Source organism: Paralichthys olivaceus, chromosome 16 (assembly GCF_024713975.1).
Source record: "Paralichthys olivaceus isolate ysfri-2021 chromosome 16, ASM2471397v2, whole genome shotgun sequence".
NCBI lineage: Eukaryota > Metazoa > Chordata > Actinopteri > Pleuronectiformes > Paralichthyidae > Paralichthys > Paralichthys olivaceus.
Window position 1 is genome coordinate 20,288,504 of NC_091108.1, and position 27,337 is coordinate 20,315,840.

General features: G+C 40.1%; 2 protein-coding genes across 4 annotated transcripts; both read right to left on the reverse strand.

The window, feature by feature from the left end:
- Nucleotides 1-1,005: 1,005 nt before the first annotated feature.
- On the reverse strand, nt 1,006-16,285 carry klhl20 (kelch-like family member 20). Of its 2 annotated transcripts, none has more exons than XM_020109677.2 (14): nt 16,148-16,285; nt 14,282-14,345; nt 12,700-12,957; nt 12,478-12,586; nt 9,953-10,159; nt 8,539-8,697; nt 8,296-8,390; nt 8,075-8,190; nt 7,763-7,946; nt 7,503-7,646; nt 7,157-7,290; nt 6,328-6,536; nt 5,999-6,105; nt 1,006-5,072 (listed from the first exon to the last, which is right to left on the reverse strand). In XM_020109677.2, the coding sequence occupies exons 2-14, from the start codon at nt 14,302-14,304 to the stop codon at nt 4,988-4,990; spliced, it is 1,830 nt and encodes a 609-aa protein (XP_019965236.1). In that variant the 5' UTR covers nt 14,305-14,345; nt 16,148-16,285; the 3' UTR covers nt 1,006-4,987. The 2 variants fall into 2 exon arrangements, with proteins under 2 accessions (XP_019965236.1, XP_069367288.1); XM_069511187.1 differs by lacking the exon at nt 16,148-16,285 and having other exon boundaries at nt 12,700-12,861; nt 12,911-12,957.
- Nucleotides 16,286-18,524: 2,239 nt separating this feature from the next.
- LOC109641157 (LIM/homeobox protein Lhx8-like) lies at nt 18,525-25,370 on the reverse strand. 2 transcript variants are annotated; one of them, XM_069511847.1, is made up of 8 exons: nt 25,095-25,370; nt 23,432-23,590; nt 22,478-22,599; nt 21,819-22,039; nt 21,185-21,288; nt 20,038-20,133; nt 19,348-19,528; nt 18,525-19,128 (listed from the first exon to the last, which is right to left on the reverse strand). In XM_069511847.1, the coding sequence occupies exons 1-8, from the start codon at nt 25,122-25,124 to the stop codon at nt 19,052-19,054; spliced, it is 990 nt and encodes a 329-aa protein (XP_069367948.1). In that variant the 5' UTR covers nt 25,125-25,370; the 3' UTR covers nt 18,525-19,051. The 2 variants fall into 2 exon arrangements, with proteins under 2 accessions (XP_069367948.1, XP_019961069.1); XM_020105510.2 differs by lacking the exon at nt 25,095-25,370 and adding an exon at nt 23,920-24,121.
- Nucleotides 25,371-27,337: the final 1,967 nt, after the last annotated feature.

Sequence of the window (27,337 nt, forward strand, 5' to 3'; positions counted from 1 at the left end):
TTTACCATCTGCACACACCACAAACTTCTGATAAGTTCGCTGTTGCACCCACAGCCTCAGGTGGGAGATGGGCTCTCCTGCTGTCAGCCTAACGGCATATCCGTTTCAGAGCCGGTGAAGACCATGCAAGGATATATCCTGAGCCCATCCCACTGCTAGACATGCCGGCTGCAATTTGTGCCAGGTAAAGGGTTTCCTCTCTTCAGACACTGAGGAACTGAAGCTAAACACATCAAAGTTGGATGTGCCCTGCAGGGTGTGCTCTGCCACCCTGTCATTGTCGTCCCTATTCTGCCGCATGATTCTCATTCCCTTATGTACCACACAGCTCCAAATCATGTGTGGGGTCCTGAGGTTGGAAAATAAAGTGACATCCAGTTTACATGGCCAGACTGACCACAGACCAGATGCAGTTCAGCTGGCAGAGGTGCATCCAGGAGCAGATCCAGTGGTGCACTGGCCCCAGATTAAATCTGATTGGCCTCTGAAGTGCCTCTGTCCTGTCAGTAGTCACATAATAAACAAGCCACTTACTAACAATATAACTGATGATACTTATTTTTTCAAATTGTAGTTCAAGCTTTCTGATGCAAACGGTGTTGGAACCATTTTCAAAATATTTTTAATGACGTGTGGCTTTGCTCAAAGCTACAAAGAAAGGAATGACTTCAATGTGCACCTCACTGAATTGAGGACTGTGCATAGATGGTGGCCATATAATTGACCTCTGTGTAAATGATGGCTCCTTTTGCGTTACATGCCTTATCATTTGACATTGCATGTAAAGCAAAGGGCTGTCAGCTTTGAAATATGCTGTACATGGTTATTGTCTTGCTAAGCCTAGAAAAGAATAGAAGTAGTCAACAAAATGTTTTATGCAATTTTGTTATTAACTACAATAAAACTACATTTATAGAAGTGACAGCATGTCCTTGTCTTATATTTGTCTGTATAATTCTGCAGTACTACAGTAACTCTCTAAGAAGAAGAAAGAACTACACAGTGTTTTGCAGGGAAAAAGTTTTATTCTTGTCATAGTGAACATGATCCAGCTGAGAGATGGCTGCTTTGCTTCATTAGAACTATCACAACCATGTCACGTGTTGGACTCACTGCACAGAGGCTAATCAAAACACGAGATTTAAATATTATAGGCTACTGAGTTTCCATCCATCGCAGACACGTTGCAGCATTAGTGGCTCATGTGAACAGAGAGAAAATCAGACACATTTTGGGCCAAATACAGCCGTGCTGCTTTGTTCTGCAGCGGCTGAATCAATATTTATCAACTGAAAAATGCATCACCACAGATGTAAGAAAATTCTGACCAGAGTTGAAGATGTTACAGGATAAGAAATTAAGTGAATAACTGCCCCCTAACCAGGATGGCTGGGAACAAACTAATGACACGTGAAGCAATAACACTGAGTGTGATTTCCTTGTGATTCTGTGGCAGTGAAGAGGAGAGCAATATACTCGGGAGAGTTTTCAAGAATAAGCATCCACAGTTGGTCAGACTGCATCAAATTCTGTTCAACAACGGATGATTATCTCCGATCTGATGGTCGTTGCACATTCATCACAATCAAATTCCTCATTTTGTCAAGTGAACGTCGACGTATGTGACTGCAAATCATCCCGAAGCATAAATGAGTTAAACGTGTAGGTTTGCATACAACAAATGCATCAGCAGCTGAACAGTGATCCTATGATTAAACCCAACAGAATCTATTTGCCACGTTGCTTAACATTAACACCAGAATGAACCAGTTAACTGTGACTTATTAATGCATAACAACAGCCTGCATCAATGCATTTGTTCCACACACACTTTAAAGTGCAGAGCTATGATGTAGGGTTGCATCAATGAAATAAATTCACTTCACATCAGCACCAGGCCTGAAATGTCAAATCAAAAAGTTATTCTGTCGCTTTAGACTTTTCTCCCTCCCCTCCCGTCTGAAAAGTTGAACACCCTTATAAAACACAACTAAGAAAAAAAAGGTAAAAACTAAAATACATTTCCAATCACAGTGCAATAAATTATGAGATTAACCAAATCCAATCGACCATCTACCCAAACTGTGTGTTTCACATTGATCTGGCCTCTGTCATACAACCAGGGACCACTAAGCTCTCCATCGGTCATATTAGTGCTGCACTTTATCTGTCCTCCAGCAGGTGGCGTCAATGCATCGTGCTGCTTGTGAGGACATTAGAAAAGTTAAATGTGAGACTGTGATTGCAAAACAAAAACGACTTGTCTCCAAACCCCAGGGTTGAATCAGAAATAATATCACAAACTGTAAGTGGCTGTTTTTTTACTGATGCATAAACACAACAGGGATGAATGTCATCTGCTACATTGATCATCGGCTGATATTTTTCTCTCTCGAGTCTCTTTTGAGTGTGTTGCAGGACAGTAGTCGGATTTTGATATTACACGTGTGAAGTATGTAACATTAAACTAATCACACAAACTGGATTTAATTGAACTGTCTGATTCCAACACGTCTCTTTTCTTTGTTACCAAGGCCACTATGGAACTTCATAAGAAAACTCAACTCCTCACATTTCATGTCTTATAAAACTACTCAATTATGAAACACTGCTAGACTATATAATGCTGCCCTATCCAATGTATCAACAGATAACTGAGTCTGACTGTTTCTAGTAACATTTCTGAGCATCAGAAGGTCATTCTATCACAGTTTATCATCAGCATCTTCAGTGGCTGAAAAACTGCTTCACTTGTGACATAAAATATTTACAGGTTCATAACATTTTTCCACGATTTCCACTTTCATTCTTGCATCGTGGACTTCAGCAGCTCCTCCCCTTGTTTTACACATAGACACCATCCTCATCTCAGTAGATCACTGACTCCAGATATAAACGCATCAACAGCTCTAAGTGATTTGATCACCTATGATTACTTTTGTATGGAAAGTTACCTTGTATTTTAAAACAGTGTGTTTCTGTTATATTCATTTTCCAATCCCCAGATCTGATCACTGGCATCAGGGAATCATTTTAAATTAAAAGGATACATCTGGTTATTTTGTGTATTTTTCTTTTCGACAACTTCCACAGAAATTCTGACACCGACAGTTTCTGTATCCCACCAAGAAGGAGAGAGAGAGTGCGTGTGTGTGAGAGCCACGCTGTTGCACTAGTTAGCATATTCATCATGACCATGGAAACACAAGCTGCAGGTTGTTTTAACTCAATCCTGTTCATACAGTCCTGCTGCTGGAAATACCCACTACAGCATAAAATGTAGCTGCTGAAAATTGTCCCAATGCATAATTTCCTCCTGTTGAATGTTTGCTGTAAAATCGTAAGTTTACATATATTTAAAGATCATTTAAGGTTTATTCAAATGAAAGTATATTTGTGACCCGTTTTTTAAAATAATATTGTCAACAGAAATGAATGAACTTGGGATTAGAGCCACAGATAGATTAAAGAATGAAAAGTGTCTTCTCATGGGACTTCTCGATAACAAAACTATATAATATCAGAGGCGTTGGCCTTTTGAGCTTCTAAAACTTCCCAGTTTTTCCACCTCTGAGGTTACCCTGACAACATGATATCAAACACACTGTGACACTGCTAGAACCTCAGTTTGCTTCAAAAAAAGTGATTGTCAGATCGTCCAACATGGTCTACCACCACTTTTACGGTGGCGCAACCCAGGGGACGGCTTTTGTAATTTTCCCAAGTGGACAATCTGAAAAGCACGTCCACTTTAAACTGTGACTGACCAAGTTTGTGTACTTGTCTGTGTGAAAGTGGGCAGGGTTTAAACCTTGAAGCAGAAATGAAATTTAAAGTTAATATGAAAAATATACTTCGTGAAACTTATTTGCACTTTTACTTCACCCTGTCGAGACTGTAAAGCCACACAAAAACTGCATGATGCTGTTATGACCACAGTTGCCATTTAAAAAGGTATAAACCGTTTTCCCTTGGACACAGTGAGACGACCTGGTTCGTTTAAAGTACTGAGGGTTTCAGGATTCTCAGCACTGGAGCCAACAATAAACCGTGAGACATGACTGGATGATAGTGTCTAAGTTCTTTCCACTGAACTGTTTGACGAACAGGCCACATGTTCCTGTAACTACACTCTGACCTACTCAACTGAAATATTTAAATATCAAAAAGGTAACAAACAGCTACAGTAGCCTCCTGTAAAGTGCAGTAGTCCCATTCAGTAACAGTAGCTTTAGGAGAAAATGTTTGAGTAGCAGCGACTTCCTCATACAGATCCTTCCCCTGCAAATAATCTCCCCTGGTGGTGAAGGCAGATGAAATCATTTGATGACAGCTTAAATGCAGAGTGGAACTACCTGACCGTTTCTGTTATTCAATGCTACAGATGAGGCCCAGAGACATCACAGCCACAGTTGAGATGTACGCTTCAAAGCCAAGTAGAGACAGAAGAGAGCAGTGTTGTTTGCAACGTTGTTTCCAGGGAATCATTCAACCTCACAAAGTACAGTCGTCACAAGAATTGGGGGGAGGACACGTGATGGAGGCTCTCGCAGTCTCTCAGTGACCCGATGCTTTTGAACTTCTCAAACATCGGAAACATTAAATATCCTCCCACCAGCAGCGAAGTCAATCAAGTTGAGTTCTTTTCCATTCAAATGTTCCAGGCGAGAGAGGCCTGGAGGATGAAAACCTGGGGAGGTCACAGGAGAAAGAGCATCCTCTCCTTACAGGAAGCTTAACGGTACTTTCAGGTGCCAGTGCACTTCATGGTGACTGAAGACAACCACAGTTTAGGGGGGGTGGGCACTGAACAAGAGTTCAAAAGTCTGTCCCTCTTCCTTCCCCCATGATTTCCTCTCATCCTTGCGTGACTTAAAAAGCGTCTCTTTTGGAGGCACGAGAGTTGGTGAAAAAGAGGCGTCCGCTGCAACATGATGAGAAGTGAGCATGTGAGTGAGGGGGGGGTGGAGGTGGTTTGGTAGTGGTGTTACCATATGTGGGATTCACAATGAGTCATTTTAATGACACCCACTCCTCCACCTAGCCGGCGGTAGTTCATTCCTCCGTACAACCTGGAGAGAGACAAGCAGGAGTGAGGCGGAGAAAACTCATTGATTTTTACTAAATTGGCAGAATGACGAGAAAACAATGTGCTGACAGTTTTCTGCTGCCCTGCAGATAAAGAAATAATATTCGGTCTGATATGAGATTATTTATTTACACTTAAGTTAAGTGGTGGTTGTCTTATTGTTAAGGACAAATGATTTGTTTCATAACAACAGATATTCTTTCTGAATGGGGAGAGAACCAGTGTAACTATCTACGATACGTTGCATTATTGGTTGTTTGTAGCCTCATTGTTGCTAGGCTACCAAGTGTTTTCAGTCTGTCTATAGCGTATCAGCTTTATACATGTTTTGGTATTTCAGTTTAATTTCTCAATGCTACTCTAAAATCTCTGATATGGAGCTAAAACATTTCTCTGGATTGTTTTAGTTTTAAAATTACGTTTTAAAACCAGCACATTTGAGTGCAGATGTATCCTTAGCTTCTAGCACACGCAGAAACCTCGCAAGTGCACCCTGAATGACAAGAATTAAAATGAAACTTGGTAAGACTTAGTTGAAATGGCCAGAATGACTATGACCCAGGGAGAAAATCACACAGCAGGATCACAGCTGTAAAAGATGAACGCTGAAAAGGTCAAGCTGCAGTGAAATCAAGGCCAGTGACAGAGCGATGGTCCTAACTGGAGTTCATCACAGTCACATTTCAATAAGAGCATCAAACTACAGGTTTGCAATTCTTTTGTTTGCTTTTTTTTGCTTTTGATATGACATGGGAAAAATACAAATCGACACAAATTGCCAGCATTTTAGCCTTTTGCAATAAATAAAATTACTTAAATGTGTCATAACTAAACTATATTGATATGTACATTTACAGCTAACAGCTATGATTGCTGCATTGATTCATTTGATTTTATAGTGCCACATACCTCCATGTGTTGGCATCAGGGTCGTAGACTTCTATAGTTTTGAGATACGTCGTCCCATCAAAACCTCCTACTGCCATCAGCTGACCATTGACCACAGCCAAGCCCACCTGCAGGTACAATTACACTTCAGCATCACATTCACATCGAAGCCTTTTTAACTAATCAAATCAGTACTTTAATACACACAATGACTCAACAGATTCAATGTCATTAAACCATCTGTAAGAATAACTGCAGTTTACACTACATTAGTTGATGAAACAAACAAAACTACAGACAACATGTTTCAACTACACAAAATCTCAACACATACACACAGTCTCCCTTACCCCGCTCCGTCTAGAGGTCATGGCCACCACAGGAGACCACTGGTTAGTTCTGGGGTTGTATCGCTCTGCACTGCTCAGCTCCGTGGTATCGTCCCTCCCTCCAACAGAGTAAATCATGTCCTGGTAGACCGCACAGCCTAGGTGCTTCCTCCTGGTCCCCATTGGGGACACGGTGTGCCAGCGGTTCTCTTGAGGGTTGTAACGCTCCACTAAGAGACAAGACAAACACGGAATAATGAGAATCAAAACAAGAGAGTAAGTGTAGAAAGGAAATGAATAGACTGTGAGAGTAAACTGACAGACAGCTGAGTGGGAAACAACAGTGCACAGCAATGCGTTTCAATCACAACAACTTTACACTTTTCTATATCAGCTGTGTTCACTGGTCATTTTATCATTATGAAAAACTACCAAGTGGCAGTAACACACCAATATGTGCAGCCATGTGCCACCAAAGGCAAGGAAGACGATGAATTCAGCTAACATGTATGTATTCAGTGTTAGAACTTAGAATTTTTTTATTGGGAAGGAAATGACCATGACAGGTTTGCTGGACCTCAAGGATACAAAACATGCATTTTGATAAAAAGCAAAAATGCTACATGATAGTAGGATATGCAGCTGATAAAGGCTGAATTAGCAGCGAAACCTCAAAGCAGACACCACTGTCACTCTCAGGATGATGGTCCCATTAGTTCTGTGAGACATCTTTGGTGCATAACTAACATGAACATCACCTCATTAACACCTGTCTTCTAATCTCTTGCCATTAGAGCTGTGACAGTTGAGTGTTTGTAATAGTTAAACTTCTCATAAATAAGTGCAATACCTGTATTTAATGGTGACGTTCCATCCGACCCTCCCACAGCATAAAGAAATCCCCCCAGCACAGCCACAGCTACACCCAGTCGCCTGGTGCTCATGGAAGCCACACGAGTCCATTTGTTTTCCTTAGGATCATATCTGCAGGACAGACACAGATACATCTGTATGTGAAGTGGGTGCTTGTCAAGACTGGTAAGTTGCAGCAGTAACAAATAACCGAATGATGAAGCTTAACGTGCAGAGTGTCAACAAGGCAAAAAGGATGATGGGAAAATTTGGTCTCGTATTTCAACACGGAAACTAATGAAATAATTGAATCCAAGCAAAAACACAAGATTTTTGGATGATACCTTTCCACAATGTTGAGACAGGAAACACCATCCTGCCCACCTACAGCGTACAGATAACCACCGAGGACAGCTACGCCCACACTGGTACGACAAGTACTTGTAGGTGCCACGTCACTGCTCCATTGGTTTGTTTTAGGATCATATCTGGACGACAGGGGTGGAACAGAAAAATAATTTTACTTTATAAAAGTAAGAAATAAAGATCAGAGATAATGAAGACAGAACAGAGGAGAGTGAAAGCTTAAGCGCTCATGCCACACCTCTCCACAGAGTTGAGATACGACGAGCCGTCGTGACCCCCCACCGCATAGAGCAAGTCATCCAGAACACTAACGCCGACTCCGCATCTCCGCTTACTCATCGATGCTACCATTCGCCACTCGTTGGTTTGAGGATCGTAGCGCTCCACGCTGGAAATGGCGTCCCCGCTGCACCAGCCACCAACTACAAGACACGAAGAAAGAGAGTCTATTTCCAGTCTTCCACAGCAGCAGGAGAGTCTACATAATACTATCAATCGACTGAAAAGATTAATATTTCTGTTTTCAATTACTGTGCCTGAAGGAACTGACCTGCAAAAAGGACCTCGCCACAGCGGATGGGTTTCCTTGGTCGTGTTCTGGGCCCCTGCATCAGTGGTCTCTCCTGTGGCAGCAGCAGGTAATTTTTGGCTTCATCAACCAGGTCTCTGAAACAACAGAATCACAAGTATATGATGCACGTGATGTGAGTCAGAAACCACTGTGGCATATTGTCACTGTATTTCATTCCAGGGTCTACAGACAGAACCCACCTGCACTCCTCATCACTCTTAATGAGGGGATCTGAACCCACGGTGCCCACCAGAAACTTGGGACTGAGCAGCGGCAGACGGACATGTTGCAGGACCTGTAAAACACGCGAAATCGCAATCTCTCAAGTTGTTGTAATATTAATAAAATAATAAAATGTAGAGAATGAATGTGTGGCTTGCGCACTAATGACCACACTGGCTGCAGTAGCTGGGGTGGTTTTGTTAGCACTTTGAGAAACAAACCTGGGGCAGCTGCGGTCTGCGTTCCTGGATGCTGTATTTCACCCAGGCCATCACGGCATTGAAAACCTGCTCCTCGCTCCGCACGTTGAGCTCATCGCTGGAAATGATGTCAATCAGCTGGTTTGCTGGCAGAAGCATGAACTCTTCACTTTCCATGACCTACCAAAGAGCAGAGTAAAATACTCAGCCAGCAGCTTTACCACAAGTAGAGGACAGTGAATTTAAACTCTCTACAAATCAAATCAGTAAATTGTATTAAATATATATATGTGATCACATAGTGCCGTAATCATTACACTGCCAATCATATATATCAGTAATACAACTTACTGATGATTTACAATAGACTTCCTCACAAGTCAAATGTGGAATAACACAGTTGTAGCTAATAACATTAATAATGATTGTGACCTATTTAGTTTTGCCAGTGTGCTGGTATTTTGCATGACGGCTCAAAGGGACTCTATTGGCAGTCATTTAATGTAGAATAATCCTCATGATTTGTTTGTTTCATCTAAATTGTATGAACTGTAGTTTCCTTTACCCCAGAAAAAAACCTTTATATTTAAATACTTTATATTTACATCAAGGGGACCCTCTCTACGGAGGCCGCCATGTTTTTTACATTAGTCCAGACTGAACAAACTAAACACCTTTTGAGTTTTTATGACAATTAAAGGCTACCACAGGTTCTTTTTCATGTTTGGAAGGAGAGGGTGAGGTGAGGGGTGTTCAGCTGCAACATGCAAATTCAACACTAGATATCACAAAATTCTACACACTGAACCTTTAAGTACCATTAAAATGTATGTGTGCAGAAAATGCAATGACTCAAAGTGTCCACCAGATGTAGCTGGTGAAATTAGCTGAGCAAATGAGAAAACTGGTTTTCTGTGATTTTTCCCTGCATCTGGCCTGGTTTCTTTCTATTGACTGACAAGTTAGTCTTTTTTTTAAGTTGTTGTGTGATGGATGTCTAGAGCGGAAAATGTAAGATCAAAAATATCAAGGGCTACATGAGGCAAAATGTATAAAAATACAAAGCAGTGCTGAAATGGAGAAATGTCTCCAACTGACAGAACACAGTCACAACAGCAAATGTCTTTGCAAACGTGCACACATTCTGACGCTTGTGATGTGACGATAAAACATAGCTGTACACATGCTATAAGAAACCAGTTGTTCACACGCACAGGATCCATGTAATTGCTATTGTTTCCAGTGGTAACTTAGTTTTTAAGGTATATACCCATGTGCACAAAAAGCTCAGACTCTAATATGTGAAAAAAATCAGAGCATTTCCTTTTACTACACTGTCTAAATGTACCTACATAATCTTTATAGCACAGTGCAACATGTTGTGAATTTTATGGGACTTTGGAGAGTTGTTCTCATACATTTTCAACATTCTTACCTCTTGAAAATTGTGCTGGGTGAACTTGTCTGCAATGCGGAGCAGCTCACGGCAGGAGTGTGTGTCGGCGAAGGCCCTGATGCCCAGACAATTAGAAGGATCTAGCTGCCTCTTTAGGAACTCGCAGCAGGCCTCCTGGATCTCAGCCAGCTGTAGGAGGCAGGCAGCGGGGAGCAGTGTCTGCACGTTCCCCTCCTCTACAGTCACCTAAAGAGCAAGGAGGGCAGGACATCACAGATTCGTTATTTAGATTATCATAGAGCTACAAGTAGGAGGGCGACAGTTGACATGCACACAGCCACCATCTCAGTCACAGAACTCTGCAGCACCTTCTCACTGTCCCCCGAAAGCCTCCTGAAGGCCTCCTCACAGACTTCCTGTTGTATCCTCCACCTGATTGAGGCTTTTAAATTACCTTGTTGTTGGTTTACCTCTAACATCTTATTTAAGATACTCAAAAGTTACTTGTTAGTTGATCCTACTTCCTAAAGATCACATGTCAAGTTATAAATAAAACAGTTCCAACTAAAACAACTGGCTGTATCAGTGGGGATTTCTTGGGCATCATACTTCATTTTTTAATAGGGATTATGCACAGCACATGTGATGTACCAGACATAGATAAAAGCAAATTTGGCATCTGGTCAGAGAGGAAACCGGTGATGCTCAGGTTGCAAACAATAAAAGTCAGTTGCGGTGAATCAGAACCTTTTAAAACTTTTAAAACTAAATTCAGGAAGCAAAACATAGATAAACAATCCCGAAGCAGACATTAAAAAAATAACAAAAATTTCCGACAGGGAAGTAAGCTCAGCATCATTAATATCCCCATTGTTGTGCACAAGACTATAAATAATGTACTAACGTAGTCATAGCCCTGGTCAACTCTGTAAATTAATTCTATATTCAACAGCCGGAAAGAACCTGAACCAAAGTTAAAAGAGGCACAAATGTAGTAGAAACCCTTCTGCAGTAGGGCTACCCGAGCCAAAGACATTACAAAAATCTTTAGAAGACCAGTTCAACCCACCAGATGGCCTGGTTGAATGAATTTAAACATTTGAGCTTTCTGTTACTATTGCAGATTGGAAAAACTCCCTCTCTTTGTTCAAATGCAATCAGCTTCTGAGCGAGTGAAGCTGATCCATATTGAACAAGAGTCTCCAGAAGACATACCCCAGCCACCAACCCACAGCCCAGCAAACCCAAAATATCAAGAGGCCTGATTAATGACATTTGTAAAGTTTAATTAAAAAATATATATTTACTTTCCTGCTTCTGGAAATTAAACCATTGACAATCAAACACACTAGTCACTGCTTGTGGAATAAAAATAAAATGTTGAGTGAGATCTGCAGGCAGCAGCACTTATTTTCACAAACCTTCTTTTTAGCTAGTTTTAGTTTCTGCATGCTTATAAAGCAAATGTTTATGTAATCTAGTGTTGTCACAATACAAAATTTTGGTTTCAATGCCAAGTCATGAATTTCAACACCAATACTTGTTCTATACTTTTCTTAAAAACAAAAAGAGTCCCTCTATCTGAGCCAGTAGCACCAGACACCTGTAGTAAAAGATGGGTTAGATAAATGTATCAGTGCAGAGGGTTTTAATTATTTTGTGAGGCTACCAGTAGTGTGCAGGCTAATCCATGAGCTTCATCATCATGAAATTCCAGACTTAAAATGTAATTTATGCTCATTATTTCCATGCTCAATAAAATTGTAGTTTATCTCTGTTAAGTGTTTCGTTGTTTGTTTGTATTCACACATGTAGGCTATATATAATTTGGATTATTGTGATGATCAAGATATATCATAGCTTGTTAATTTATATAACATAACATTATTATAGATGTACGTGTGACAGCTGCTGCAGTGATAGACTAAAAAACCTGCACGTCTACAGGGAGGCACTGCAGGTTCACCTGCATCGAATGAAAGCAAAGAGCAGCACAGATATACAGCTCTTATTTGATCTCTCACTCCCGGGGCACACCGCCTGGGGAACAGCCGCTGTTCAGCTGTAGACTGTTAGGACACCCTTTTCAAATTAAAAGAACACCAGCGTTCTGTTGACTGAATCCATTCATTTGTTTTTAAAAGAGTTTTATTGTGAAATATTTGCAAGAGCTGAAAATGCACGGCTTCATACTGTGAAGTACTGGTATTTATTTGAGTACACAGGACTACTTTTATACATGAAATACTGTAGTTGTACAAGAAACCTAAGCAAGGCTGTAGTTACATTAAAAGTTATCATTAAGAACTTCAGGTGATGATCTCACACATTTATGGTCATGCCCCGGGCGTCATTCAAGTATCGATACTAATAAATTTGGGTATCGTAACATTTTTAATAGCTGAGTATGGTGATACCTTTCTACTACTGGTATACCGTGCAACACTAATGCAATCCAATCAATATTGTCTTATGGCATTTTGTGAGCATTCATATTCATGCGAGCAAGACAGCATCAATCCCCGATGCCAAACCTTAACAAAACATAATGGAAGTGTTGTTACCTGCGAGGTGTAGGCAAAGTCAATGAGCAGCTCCATGGCCCTTTCATCGATGTCACGGATAACCACCTCAGTCTGCCTGCTCTCTGCCAGCTCTCCAGTAAACATTGCCCTGTGAAGAACATTGAAATAAATCCTGAGATGTAGCTCTCAAATGTACCCCACCTGCAGTGCAATGCTAATTCATTGAGAAATTGATCAATGTCCAGATAGAACTCTGGGTACCTGAAGTAGGGGCTGCATGCAGAGAGGATAACACGATGGGCATAAATCTTCTTGGCCCCCACCACCAGTACTACGTCACAGAGCTCACGGTGTTTCCTCAGCAAGTTGATCACCTCCAGGGTCTGCCGCGGGTGTTTGTCTGAGACGTAGGGCATGCGTGCAGGCTGGGGGACCCCTTCAGGCAGTTTGTTGGGGTCCCCCAGGGTACAGCGGCTGGTGATGTCCATTCCAGTGGCGTCTTGGCGTGCGCTGGTGGCCCTTGACATTAACCAGATGAGCAATTAATCATTGAGTTATATTAAATATATACTCAGGTTTCACTTCCAATCTTGTTGAACCGATCAGGTGAGTTGGTTCTGTCAATTTAACGGTGCAGGGTTCGGAAACATCCTTGATGTTGTGTGGATTACAAACTGCTCTAAATGCAGCAGAGAAAATCATGTGAGGAAAGAATTATAAATTTTTTGTGATGAGATAAAGGAAGAACGGAATGCATTATGTTTTCTCTTGTTGTGACCTGTAGCCAAGCAAAAAAAAAGTGGGTTCTCCTGCAAATGGAAAATGCAAACAGTTTATCTGTCAGCCATATTTAATTTTATTATTGATTAAATCATAATCTAGCACCATATAAAATGTAGGACGTTAAAAGAAGGAAGGTTTTACCTTGCTAAATAAACTTTTTGTTTTATGATGAATGGTTTAAATACAACCTGAGTAAATCAAATGTGCATATAAAAACAACAGCACCATTATGAAAAAAGTATGTGTAAGAACAACACCCATGTAAACACAGTAACATTAACAAATTGAAATAGTACAAGAAACCATCAGGAACTTTACCACAATATACCATGAAACCAGGAATTGTTCATCCCTTATCATGAGCTGAATCATTTTAAACATTTTCTTTAACAAATTCCAATGCCCATATCTCTTTGCCATAATAGTTTACACATTAGATTAGATTCAACTTTATTGTCATTGCACATGTCACAAGTACAAAGCAACAAAATGCATTCCCTGTAGTAGTACCTCTAGTAATACATTTGGTGGAGTTTTTATTTTTTGGTTGTGTACCTGGATTTGGAGTCGAGTTATTTTCTCCTACACAAGTGTTTCTCAGACTATAAATAGAACACTATTTTCTGCTTAACATCATTCCTTCACATAACTGGCCATCAAGCCATTAACCTGTCAGAGGACAGACACTGACCACAGGCTTAAATTAAAAGCGGAGCTGTGGTCAGACCCACCCAGTCCCCTGGGGGTAGGTGGAGGGGGGTCCTTTGTGGAAATGACTAGTCTTCAAGGGGAAACTGTATTGGTCTGTCTTGTACACAAGCTTAAGTGGCACCAACAGGATGGGTGTCAAAGATTCATGTGGGTGTTTAAAATCTTTTATAATTCTGAATACATTTCATGAGTGGGTATTTCTGTTTGGTGTGGTGAGAATGAAGTCTTAAGTTTTGATAAAAAGGATTTCATGTTTAATGGTGGAGAAAGAGTCAGAAACACAGATGTCTCATTCTGTAAAGAATCACACATACACACACATTCCTTCAAACGTCAACACCACACCTACCTGCGCATTGGTTTTGCTTCCATGCACTGAAGAACAATGTTTGGTCTCACACCTTGAAGTTAACCTACAAAAGCCAACAAAACAAATCAGACTTTCTTTGTAGTAGAAATACGTCATCAGAAAAAAGAAGTGGATGTCATTATAATAACATTGTTGACATCTTAAATAAACCAATGCTATTCCTTGCAGTAACTAAAGTGACAAACCTATAATATCCTCAAAGCTTGGATGCTCTGCAATATTTCATGTATCAAACAAAAGCACACCGCTTCTGTTTTGTGGGTCTCTCTCCCATCTTGCCGATGATTCGCAAGGCATCCTGGGAAATTCTCATAGCCCTCGGTTTGAAGTGTATGTCTGAAAAATCTCAGTTTCAAGGGCTGTACAGCAACAATTGGCCCTCCCCCTCTATCCCAACAAGCATCGGGACACACTAACCCTACGTGTGAACGTGCAAAACAGAGGGGAAGGGCTAAGGGGTGACATGAGATTGGGCCTAAATTGCTTGTTTTATTCATGTAGTTTCAGCCAAACCTCTGTCATGCTACCTGATGAAGATGCCCAGTAGCATTTTTTCCTCAAAGAGAACCGCTTCATTCATTTGCCTCCAGTGAGTCATAATTATTTTAAGACACGCCTGTACAATCTATTGTGATCACACACAGTCACTCTGCCTTTGGAAAGTTCATGATTAATGGGTTTTCTGACACTATGTCAAACAGGTGTTTGATCAACTCTTCTGTTTGTTGTGAGAACGTTTCTGTATTTCTGAAACACCTTTCAACACAGTGCACTCTGAAAACAATGACCACAGACCTGGATCTTCATGTTTCCTACACAGACACAAAAACACAATACCCACAACAGGCAAGGTAGCATTGATATATCTTACATGTCATGGAGAGTATGATTTACTACATTCATAGACCCCTGAGAAACAGCTAAAAACAAGTCATACCTCCAAAGATAACAATATATAAATAACAATAGTTATAGATCTGCAGTAAAATGGTCTTTTAAGGATCTTTGGTAAAGCTTCAGAGAAAAAAAAACATGTGAAAAGCCATCCCATAATTAGTTTGTCCAGCCTTACCTGATGTAAACATCAAGTATTTACATATGAAGGGCTAATTCTAGGGGAGAATAAAACAACAATTTCTCCCAATAGAACCCTTTTACCTAAATATTACACACTGAGCCTTTAGTGTTGACATCAGCCTTGTGTCAAAATGTCTCATGATGGCTCCTATCACAGCACATGACCTTAACACACGGCGACTCCTTGTGTTTTATTTGTTTCTATCCAGCTACATTATCCCCATGACTAACAAGTGGCTCTAGATAGACTTGGCATTTGTTGTTAGCAATTCAGCAGATAGACAGATCCCGGGTGCTCACTCTGCCAACCAGTTAGCTTCTTACAATTTCCAATGGCTTGCTACGAATTAGGTTTCACTGAGATTGAACGATCGTTGCAGCAGAAGCTAACTGGTTAAATAAAAGGGACGGAGTGTCAAATGCGCAGACTTAGCAAAAACAGTGAGCTAGCAAAACTAGCTGAGGATTTCGGGGGAATGCTATGTGTAGCTAGCCCCGAGGCACTGGATCCACAGGCGGGTCTATCTCAAACACAACAACAGCCTCATATGGAGTGTACACAAGAGTGTAACACAACGTGAAGCACAGCTTCAGAGGGGCATTTGTTAGCAGAAATGTGCGGGGTGGCCGCTTCAGTCTCAGCCATCAGGTCGCATATAAAAACAGGAATGCTAAGTTAATGTTAACGCTTCACAGAGGTCGGTTGCTAACACAGTTAGCAGAGAGAGCTAGCCGACAGGAAGAAGACACGGTACAGATTGTGTTTACCTTATACTTCCATCCTATCGACACGTTGAAGCCGCTCGGCTAATGTTTACTGTTCTAATGTCGGTTCAACACTGGGGCTCTTCTTCCTCGGTGCTTTGCGCATGCCAAATGCCAAACGCCACTTCCGGACTACGCGTTTTCAAAATAAAGGTGTGGCATGACGTCATTGCACGGTATACCTGCAGACTGTGGATCAGAATTCTTTTATTGTCCCAAAATTGGGAAATTAACAGAGTTGCAGCAGCAAGACAATCAACAAGCATGAAACATGAAGAATATAAAGTTAAGATAAGTTAAAACAAGATACATTACTATATACAAATTGCACTTAGACTTATGCATTGGTGGTACATGATGAGGTTCTGTGTGTGTGTGAGTGAGAGAGAGAGAGAGAGAGGGAGGGAGAGAGTGTGTATGGTGGTCTACTGGGTGCAGTAGAGATGAAAAGACATGAAATATCAGAATTGTGTTGCGTTTGTCTTCACCTGATATATAGATGAACAATTATGCGCAATTAATGCGGAAAACCAGATCATTTACAGGGTTTGTTTCATTTATAGTAAAATACCAAAACAAAGTTGGTTCTAATTGTACTACACACTGAGTCATTCTGTTGGTTGGCTTAGGTACTTCAAGTTGATGCTACTCAAAATAATAGTACATGTACTAACACATTTACACAACTGCTGTACTGTTGTCAGTCTTGTTTTTGTTTACAAAGCTATGCTTAATAAACTACCATTTTATTTATCATCCCTTTTCAAAAGTTAGAAATATGGATCACCACACTTGTTCTCACTTGTTTATGTAAATGCAGGGCACCATTGTAAAAGAGAGCTCTGCTCTCAATTGGTTTATACCCTGTCTAAATAAGGTTATCTATCTATGCCAGGACTAAAATCCCTTCAGGGCTCGGAGTAAAGACTGAGCTGCTGGGGCCCTTACACCAGATTTGCAGGCCCAGTTACTGGATTGTTCTTCAGACTGTGGTCTAGCTTTGCACAAAAATTCAACAAACAACTTCTGCCACAGTTTAACTTATATTGTGCTAAACTATAAAGAGGCCAAAGGATTGACAGCATAACCTACTTTGAGGAGGTAGTCCTGAACAAGAACAATCCCAAAGGTGACCAACAGATCTGTTTGGATCATGAAGCTGCTGCTTGTCTCATTCAAATACACTGCGATGGCTCGTGATCAACAACCTGGAACGACTACCCCATTAAGACTGTCATGTTTTACTCAACTAAGTTCAACCAATTGTTCAAATGTGGGTAAAAGTGAATAAATAAACTGTAATGACCTCTTCACATTCAAAATATATAGACGGTTGAAGACAGTTTACCTTGTGATCCAGCAGAGGGCGCTCATAAACTTCACTATCAGCTTCATCTATAGTGGTATCTTCAGAACCATATCACTTTTTGCACACTTTATTGTCTATCTATCTATATATCTAAATATCTATATTTAGCTGTCAAATGATACTGAACATTTTCAAATAACAAAAAGTGAAAACACATGTTTCTATGGTTTTGCAAAAGACTTTCTTGAATCCAGTAATTTATAAAAGCGGTTCAAAAACCAATTAAAGCTACAAGCTCTGCACAACTGGATTAAGGTTGTTTACCTCATTGATCCTATTCAGTCACATGGGAGTTGTAATAGGCCATGATCTGTCAAGTTGTATTGCCCCTGCCATGTTTTTCATTCAGTTGAATCTAGTTTACTGTGGTGCTCATTTTTTATTCCTAATATATTTGTTTTCATTACCACTACATTGAATTAATGATTTTAAGTTATATTATATGGGGTTAAGTTTAGTTTACTATTGATTAGTTTTGCTAAACTTGGGGATACATTTCTGCATCTCTCAAACCATCTGTTCATTCTCAACCACATTAACACCCAAGTTGTCTGCCTTGCTCCTTCTCTTCTCCCCATCCCCTCTTCACTCAGTCTCTCGGTGCTGGACCATCAATTGTCTTGGGGCCATAGCTTCCATGGCTGTCAGTGCCTCACTACAGACGCCATGGATCTAGATCTTCTAGCTGTGTGAATGATGTGTTGGTTTGGCCTCTTCTGTATTTGTGTAGCCTGACCTCTTTGCAGATTTTCATGGTGGAGAGGTGGTTGTGAGGCTCAGGTCTGGTCTGTTATCTTGTGTATATTAACATAATGTAATCTTGTCCCCATTCTGCTACAAGTTTTTTTAATTCTTCCATGGCATCCTATTTTTTGATATTGGGTGATATTTAAAATGTACCTTGAAAGAAAAGTTGTACATGTGGTGACGTGTGGTCTTTATGTTAAATGCCTGTACGTGTGTTTATCTTGTCAATCAGACAAAGGAATAAGGAAAATGTTTCAGTCAATGTACCTTCTCCAGTGGTTTTAATACACAGTATAACCAAATGCTGTATTTCTAGTAGTCTTTACACAGAGAAACCATCTGATTCACTATTGTAAATGTCACAACTGATATTTTCTCAGTTACATTGAAAAGAAAAGTTATACAGAAAACCAAAGACATTTAATATTTTTTTAAACAAAGTGCCTCATCTCATATTTTTCAAATAAATTAAATTTATAACATATACATCTTAGCTTAAGTTTTACATAAAGTTCCATCCCACAAAACATTTTACTTGGCATGTTCAACTTATTCTCACCTGTGAATCCCTGCGTGAATTAATGCAATTAATCCAGTGACTTAAAAGTCACACATTTGGTTTTTTCAACTGTCAGATTGGACAGTGAAAATAGAACTGTTTCAGAGCTGTTCATTTGCTGGACAGTTAATGAATCAATCCCATCCAATCTTGAGCTTTTTGGTTTAAAAGAAAAATCGAGAATAATGAGTTGCTTCTTCTTCCCATCAGGTCATCATCAGTTTTCAGGAACTCAGGCATGGCTGACTGGTATCTGTAGCAGGGAGTGGGACATGATTGGCTGAAGCAACAACGGATCTGGAGTTTGGACTGGGGAAAAAAAATAAAAATAAAAAACATTTAAAATCACGATTTAACAGCTATTTCCTAAATGCAACAACTACTGAAACAAATGTAACATGCTTTCCCACAAACCGAGTTTAAATTGCCAGCATTAGTTTTACATGGCAACCAGACAAAGGCTTTAGTCTGGGTGCATCTTTTGTGTGACAACTCTTCTTAATAGTTATGTGTGAATGTGTTTCTTACCATCCATGTAAGTCAGTGTAGTGAGGAGCGGCGTGTCTGGGGAAATAAATGTTGTATATTGCAGATCCTCCATCAAAGGTGGTGTCAGTTGACCAGGGGCAAGTGATGTCATCATCGATGAGCAAGCAGGATTTGGGCTGATGTGTTTCTTTTGACGAGCTCGGCAGTTCTGAAACCAAACCTGAAGGATGTTGAATGATTGATAACTGGTCATTAGTTGGTTAAACAATACACCACTTCCCCTCTTTCCACACAAACACATATTACTAAACAATATATGTGTGCATGAGACACCTAAGATTTCCCACTGCTGACAGCTAACAAGTGAAAATCTGATTTCTCCATGGTCATTATGAAGCTTCTCAACACTTTAAATACACATACATAAAAATAAAACCTGGTGGCATTACAATATACAAATTATGAACATTTCTGAAGAATTATTACAAATGTGTAAGTAACTGCAAATAATCCAGCTTTATATAATAATCCTCAAATCGTATTCATTACATAATAAAGGTGTCAGCCCTGTCAGGCACATTGATCGACATTGATTGTAAGGACTTATCCAGTTTGAAAAACTTCACCAGACAAAGCCATTATTCCCCCAACTGCTGAGGTCAGTCAGCCTGTTGAAATAAGTAGATCCCATTAGAGCATCTCTCCTGGAGTTACGAACAGTTGTTTCACCTGAATAACTCTGCGGCTGAGACTCGTCCTCTCGGCCAATTTCTGGAGAGTCTGGGCGTCTGGGTTGTTGTCTTTAGCAAACTGAGTTTGCATTATCTACAGATAGAGATGACAGAGGGGGGTGTGTTTATATGATTCACAATACAGTCACATTTGAGGAGTATTTCAGTTTAGAAGAAAACAGTGCACCAGAGTGCTCAGTCTGCTTTGAAATACATTAGCTGCTAGTAGAGGACAGAAAAATACAGTTAGCTGAATAAGCCTTAACTAGCGCATACATTTGATATAATGGCTAACACTGGTTATTTATACATTAAGTGACCACAGTGTAACAAATATTAATTTAGAGTCATCTAAACTTGACAAATCTAAGTCAGACAATCACTCTCAGTACACACATCTGTGTGCCGGGGTATCCGGGATTAGGTTATTTGTGTCTCCTGTCGGTGTGCGTGCGTACAAACTAACAATGCATTAGTGGTGGTAGTAGTGGGAATATTACTGCGATAGGTGTCTCCAGGTAATACCTTTTGGAGCTAATCGATTAAAAGTCAAGGTCACCAACAATATTATCTGACAAACACATTTTCCAAGTTATCTCAGCAAACAACAGAACTAAAAAGACAATCTAAAGTTTATATTGATAATACAATTGTTCCAAATTATATGATGCTGTATATAAACTTATTTTGATCAACTAATCATTTGTCATCATTTTATAAATTATGCTATGGTGACATCATTATAAAAAGACATAGGTGAAATATAACACAGTTGGCATTGCCTGATTGGAGAATGCACAACATCTGTGTAGAATATACATTGTCCCTCTGATGCTTTTAATTTCCACTCAGTTTCTGACTCTATCACTTCTCGATTTTACTGGACGCTTAAGTTTATATTTGTAATATTAACATATATAATAAAATGATGATTTAATTAGAAAACCACAATTGCCAAACAGTAGAGTGTACAGTAGCATTTGCTCAGGGAAAGGGTTCGTGTAAAGCAAACGTATCATATCATATTATTTATCTCATATTTTGGACACAGGTATTATTCTTGAAAGTCAATTTAAAATATTCAGAAGGAAAAAAGGACTTGGCTGTGCTCCCACACAGACACACACATCCCTATTTGGCAATACCTGCAACTGGTCAACAGTGAAGCTGGTCCTGGCCCTCTTAGCAGGTCTTGGCATGTTACTGGAGTCATCTTTGTCTGCCAACTCATCCTCTGTATTGGGTTGCTCTTTAAGACAAGACACACAACATGTTACCTGGATTGTGACATTTTGTGGGTCTCACTTAAGAGTCCTGTTCCATATCACTTCCTCCTGTTGGCATCTTTCAAGTCTGTAGGTCTACTATAGTGACATCGAAGACATATAGATCCATTGACTTTATATGGTACTATGGAGTCTTCAAATCTCTATTCACGTTCATAGTAGAGAAGATTAGAGAAGACTGCACATGTCTCATATTAGCTGAACACTGAAGAGCAATAAAAGGACACAGAATTACTGGAAATGTCATCATTTTATCTGTGGGGGTTTTGAGATATCCTCACATGAAATTCTGTATTTCATGCATGTTCACACTTTTAACATGAACACCATCTCTATAAGTGACTGGTTAAACTCAGGAGCTCTTATGAGTGGACACTACAGTCATCAGTCGGATAAGAATATTAACAATATGCATGATCTGACAATTTATACTCAGACTTTTTTGAGGGCAATTTAGTGTAATATTTCATGATTTTTTTTTAAGCACCCTTACCATTGTCCTTAGCACGTTTGATATTCTCCATCATAATATCATAGTGTGGCCTGCAGAAGACCCTGTTCTCAAGAAGCCCACATTCCTCTCCAGTGGACAGCTGGCGCTTACAAGAGGTGCAGGAGAAACAGGCCAGGTGGAAGGTGCTGCCCCGGGCCCGACGCACCCAGTCAGTAGAATGGATGTTACGGCCACAACGAGCACAGCGAGTCCCATACTTCCTGAAGAAAAATTAAAGAAGAAAAGAACAGGAATGGTTGGAGTGTGAGGGTGAACAGTCTCATTCATACATTAAAAACCAAGAGAAGCATTAAATGAAATGATGCTTGTATCCTGGGATGCAGTGACCCAATATATTAAAAATCAGACCAGCAGAAGGACACAGTCCTCAGATTCCCCTTTCAGCAGACCTTGTCATACAAAAAATGATTTTCCGTTCTTCTGCTGTATTTTGTCTTTTTGTATTTTGCTGCAGACAACCAATTTTTCTAATATATATGATTGTCTTCTTCTTAATCACAGACCATCTGAAATACATATTTTAACGTGCACTATTTGCACTATTATTCTCCTTGATTATATGATCAGGTATTATAACATTTATTTAATTAGACTTCAAATATTCGCTGGAGATAAAGTATGCTATAGCTGTGACTAACCTGAAGTAGTCGAGTTTGCAGAAGACCTGTTTATCTTTGATGTAGCAGCTCACATGTCGCCCAAGTGATGTTTTACACACACTGCATGAGAGGCAGCGCACATGCCAGCACAAGTTGTTCACCTGAGGGGGGAAAAAAACAAGATTTAAATAATAAAAATGGTTTACAACTGTCATACAATAGTGTTGTCTTGCCCTTTATCTGTATAAAAGAAAATACCACATGTATGCCTCTGTGAAATTTGCTAAATTATGTATATATATCATCTTTCACACACACATGGCATTTTACATTCATTTTGAATACCAAACCTGCTTACATACTCATAACAGCTTGTTTATGCATATATAGGGCTAAGTCTATTTCAATATCTCCTTATGCACAAATACAGTATACATCCTTGTGCAACCTGAGCCACTGCACTGCAAATAACAGGTTAAGATTCCTCTTTATGGTCCCACACACAGCATGCAACATGCAAACATGGGGAAATTTGACCTCTGTATTTAACCCATCCGTGTGAACGGAGCACACACGGAACACACTCCACACAGTGACCACACACGGAACAGGTTAAAGAGAGGTGTTTTGTTGCAAGTTTAACACACACACACACACACACACACGCACGCACGCACACACGCACACACACACACACACACACACAGAGACACACACACACACACTTTTTTCTCTTATTTACCTCATCCTGATTGTCTGGGACTGAAACAACTTGATTATCCCAGCGTGGGATCAACAAAGTTTTCTTATTTTATTAAGAGTTTAGAAAACAACATTTTGTGGCTTGTGTTAATCTCCATGTAGATTAATCAGAACAACTAAAGTAAAGTGGAATAGCAGTAAAGTATAGACAACATGCTTATTTCAGGGCCTCAGCTTTCTCACAGTTAGCTACAATCACAGAGGAGTTACTTGACATGATGTCGGGCTGACCTTGAGCAGGTACCGGTCCACTATCTCCTGGCCGCAGGAGGTGCACAGGGTTTTCCCCTGCAGGGAGGACACGGCGTGGACGGAGGAGGAGGAGGACGAGGAGAGGGAGGACGGAGAGTAGGAGTCCTCCTCGAAGATATCCTCAGGCCCGGAGGAGCCCTGGTTCAAGAGAGGGACCACAATGCGACCACAACCTTCAGACACACTTTTCACACCTGACATCAAATGCAGAGCTTCGTGTCGGTCATGTACCCCGTCAGTAAAAAGCAGACTTTCAACGACATGTACTTTCAAAATGTCTGTAGCTCGTTTAGTGTCGCTTCAACACAGTTACACGCTACACACAGTTCCCTCTGTGGTTACTTGGCGGCACTTTGAAGTGCGCTAAAGCTGACGGAGGCTAAAAGTCTCCACGCTCGGTGTTTTCACTGAACCTCCACAGAACCCACGCGACGGCTCCACGTGGAAACAGAGACAGAAACACGTACTGTGTCGACACAGCCATGTCCGCACAGCAGCTGAGTGAGCGCGGCCTCGGGCCTCCCGTCGTCCCCCGACATGCTGTCACACACTGTCACGCGCAAACTGAACGATGAGCAGGGACGCTGACGTCGCGGTCGTCTCCATGACAACCATGGAAAACAGGGAACTGCTGGGAAACTTCAAAATCATCCAAACTGTTTGAACCCCCCCCCCGCGTCATAGATCCGCGTGAACACAGCCGTGCACTGCTCCGGTTCACTTCTTTCTGATGATGTGTGTGTGTGTGTGTGGGCAGGTAAACGTGCGCGGGCATCGGGGGCGCGGCGGCCTGAACGCGCTCACAGCTGCACCTCATGACGACAGATTGCGTTCACAGCAGCGCACGTGCACATGATGACGAGGACGGGACGGGTGCAGTGAGGCTCGTGCAGGTGTGTGTGTGTGTGTGTGTGTGTGTGTGTGTGTGTGTGTCCATGCTAACAGCAGCTAACCCGACATTTAACAAGCGAACTATAATGTAAATAATAGAAAGCACACATTTAAACAGGATTCACATTTTGAATTTGATTCCCCTGACGCCATTTGCATTATGTTTAGCCAGAGAGGGTCAGCATTAGTTTGCTATGAGCCTGTAATCCACAATAATAGTGATTACTAGCCTGTTCCCTTGTTACTATCACTTTTAAGGCTCAGGCCTATGGTCTCCATCCTGCAGGCCCAACTTCACTAAGACTCTGTGCCTCCTCTCCTCAGCAGGAAATGATATATGCTATGAAATTGCATAAAACTGGTGCTTTTAGAACGGATAGTGTTCTTAAATAAATTGGAAAAAAATAGTTTTCGTGCTTGAATGAAACTAAAAATGTAGCACAGTGCAACTAAACGAAAATAATGAGGAATTCTGTCGTGCAGTTAAATATCAGTGACACGAGGAAATGTATTTTCAAAAGTGCTGTAAAATTAAACAACTCAAGTACGTGCTTTTAAAATGTAAATTAATTAAAAAAGTTCTCCAATCAGAAAGTCTTTGTGTAAAATGTAGGAATTGTGTAAGTGTTTAGAGAATATTACGCGTTCATTCAATGTTGCATGTGAAAATACACACAAAGAAACTAAAGGACATATATTCTAGTAAATAAAATGTTGAAGTTGTTTTCGTCCACATATGCAGCACACTCACCACGCTGTTGGAGATACTGGAGTGAAACATTTTCCCGCAGCCTCCGCTGGCTGCTGCTGCGCATCCCTCTGCAGCCAGATGTTGGAGCGGCACAACAGCCAGATGTGTCTTTGTTAGTCCACCGTGGAGCAGCTCGTCCCACACCTCAGGCTCGCTTCTTGTTCTGAAGAGAGCACCGACCTTTCCATTTTAAGCAGCCCCTGTGCGCCTCCCACCCCGCCGGCCATGGACCCGCCCGCCCCAGGGACAAGTCTGGGTATATATTGTGAGGGGATAATGTGTGGGCCTAATAATGACGAGAGCTAATATGAATATTTAATAACAACAAAAATTATGTATAGTCTTTTCATTACTGCATCGAATAAAAAACATTTCTGGTTCACAAATGAGATATCTGTCCACAAATGTAAACTATAGGCCTATGCGTTTATTGTTATATTCTCCATAGCTTAATAAAACAGAAGCACTTAAAGAAAATCTTTAAAAAGTAATTTTCCTGTGAGGGGCACAAACTCCTGCTTCTCGGTGTTTCTCGTGTTATTTTCCTTTCTTGCCATCAGGGACATTATGAACACAGAACAGGTCATGCTTGGGGAATGATTTGTATTTGTTTAGTCATCCACTCTGTGTGTGCAGCACAGCTAAACCTGTTCATTCTTTGTGTACATACATATTCCAACAACATAGTTTCATGAGCAAATTGGCTGAGGTTTGGTAAAATTCTATTTTTTGGAATGCAAAAAAATGATACACTCCTGCACACTGTCAACATTAAAAACACATTTTCAACATTTTTTGTTTCACCTCCTTGCTTCTTCACCTGTTGGTTAGTAAATGCTGCTATTTTTTGCCATGAAACCTTGAATAATGCTCAATAATCAGCTCTTTCATATTCTCTGAATACATAAGCTATAGGCAAATCCTTGAACTATCCCAGCACCCATGATTTAAGTCTATAAGGACGTGTTCTGGGTGAGTGCTATGTCAGACTGTTAAGTGAAAATGATGGCAAGCCAAAGACCGGGGGTCAAAAAGGCATGAATGAAAACATTCTCAGAGGCCATTTTGTGAATGACAAGTTAAGAGACTGGGTCAGAAATCTCTTGGGTCTTATGTCTGTAATCCAATAGGTCAGTCCCCCCGCCTGTATTTATAAGAAAAGGATTTTTCTGAAATTGTGGCACAGAGTGTGTTTAGGCTCAGAGAGAAAATATAACAGGGTTTCAAATCTTAAACTGAAAGAATTAACAGCATAAATATGTTGTTTTGTATTTAGCTCCAGAACAAAAGACAACAAAAAGAGGATGATGAGCTTCGCTCAAACTGTCGAGCTGCAACATTCTGTTTGAGCGGGGAGGCAGTGATCCCTGTCTTCCCTAACTTTTGAGCAGCGCTTTTAGGATTTTCAGTACTAACCATGTTTTTAAAATGTATTCTGCAAAAACCTACAGCTGCAAATGTAAAACTTTTGCTGATGTGGAGCAAAGCCAAAAGATTTTATGAATCTGTCCAGTGAATTGTAACTGAAACTAAAAATCTTGTTTTTCATTTACATGGAAATGTCAGACTTTTATCAGTCTAGCAGTAAAATACATAATGAATAAATAATACTATACAATAAATAATACAATATTATGCTGAATATTAAAAATAAATTGGATACATAATTTTATATATATATATATATATATATTCTAATAATCAAACCAAAGGGTTAAATTTAAGAATACGCTTTCATCTAACAATATAATCCTACCTGCAGTTAAATTTGTGTAATAGTCACAGTTTGGTTTAGTTTAGGCACAAAAAATATTTAGTTTGTTTTAAGTAACTACTTTCTTGAAGTTACACGACCTTCGTCATCAGGGTTACAATAATAAACTCAGAGTTCTGGTGATGGATACAATAACGGGAAATAAACCTCAGTTTCTGTCTCATGTGACAGTCTTTCTAAATTTGTTGTATCATTGGCCCCACATAATTACAAAAATATTGTCTTGAAACATATTCGATTGAAATTTTAAAAGAACCCCATAACAGTTTTTCAAAGTGCAAGCAAGTATTAAAACTGAAGACTTTATAATTTATATACTTATACTTAATACTTAAATATACTTATACTCAAATTATATATATATATATATTTATATATATATATAATTTTATAGACTTTATAATCTTTATAACAAATATTAAGTGATAATTAAAACTGCTACAAACTGCAATTTCTTCAATTTGATAAT

Bases quoted from the DNA above. Each gene is read 5' to 3' on its own strand.
- klhl20 (XM_020109677.2), bottom strand. From the start codon at position 14,304: ATGGAAGCAAAACCAATGCGCAG. The intron at 8,698-9,952 runs GTAAGAATGTTG...GCTCTTTGGTAG, and splicing joins CCCAGCACAATTTTCAAGAG to GTCATGGAAAGTGAAGAGTT. The intron at 7,291-7,502 runs GTATCATCCAAA...TCTGTCCTGCAG, and splicing joins TGTCTCAACATTGTGGAAAG to ATATGATCCTAAGGAAAACA.
- LOC109641157 (XM_020105510.2), bottom strand. From the start codon at position 23,991: ATGTCGGGGGACGACGGGAGGCCCGAGGCCGCGCTCACTCAGCTGCTG. The intron at 20,134-21,184 runs GTATTGCCAAAT...CTCTATCTGTAG, and splicing joins TCACTGTTGACCAGTTGCAG to ATAATGCAAACTCAGTTTGC. The intron at 19,529-20,037 runs GTGAAACAACTG...AACATCCTTCAG, and splicing joins TCAGCCGCAGAGTTATTCAG to GTTTGGTTTCAGAACTGCCG.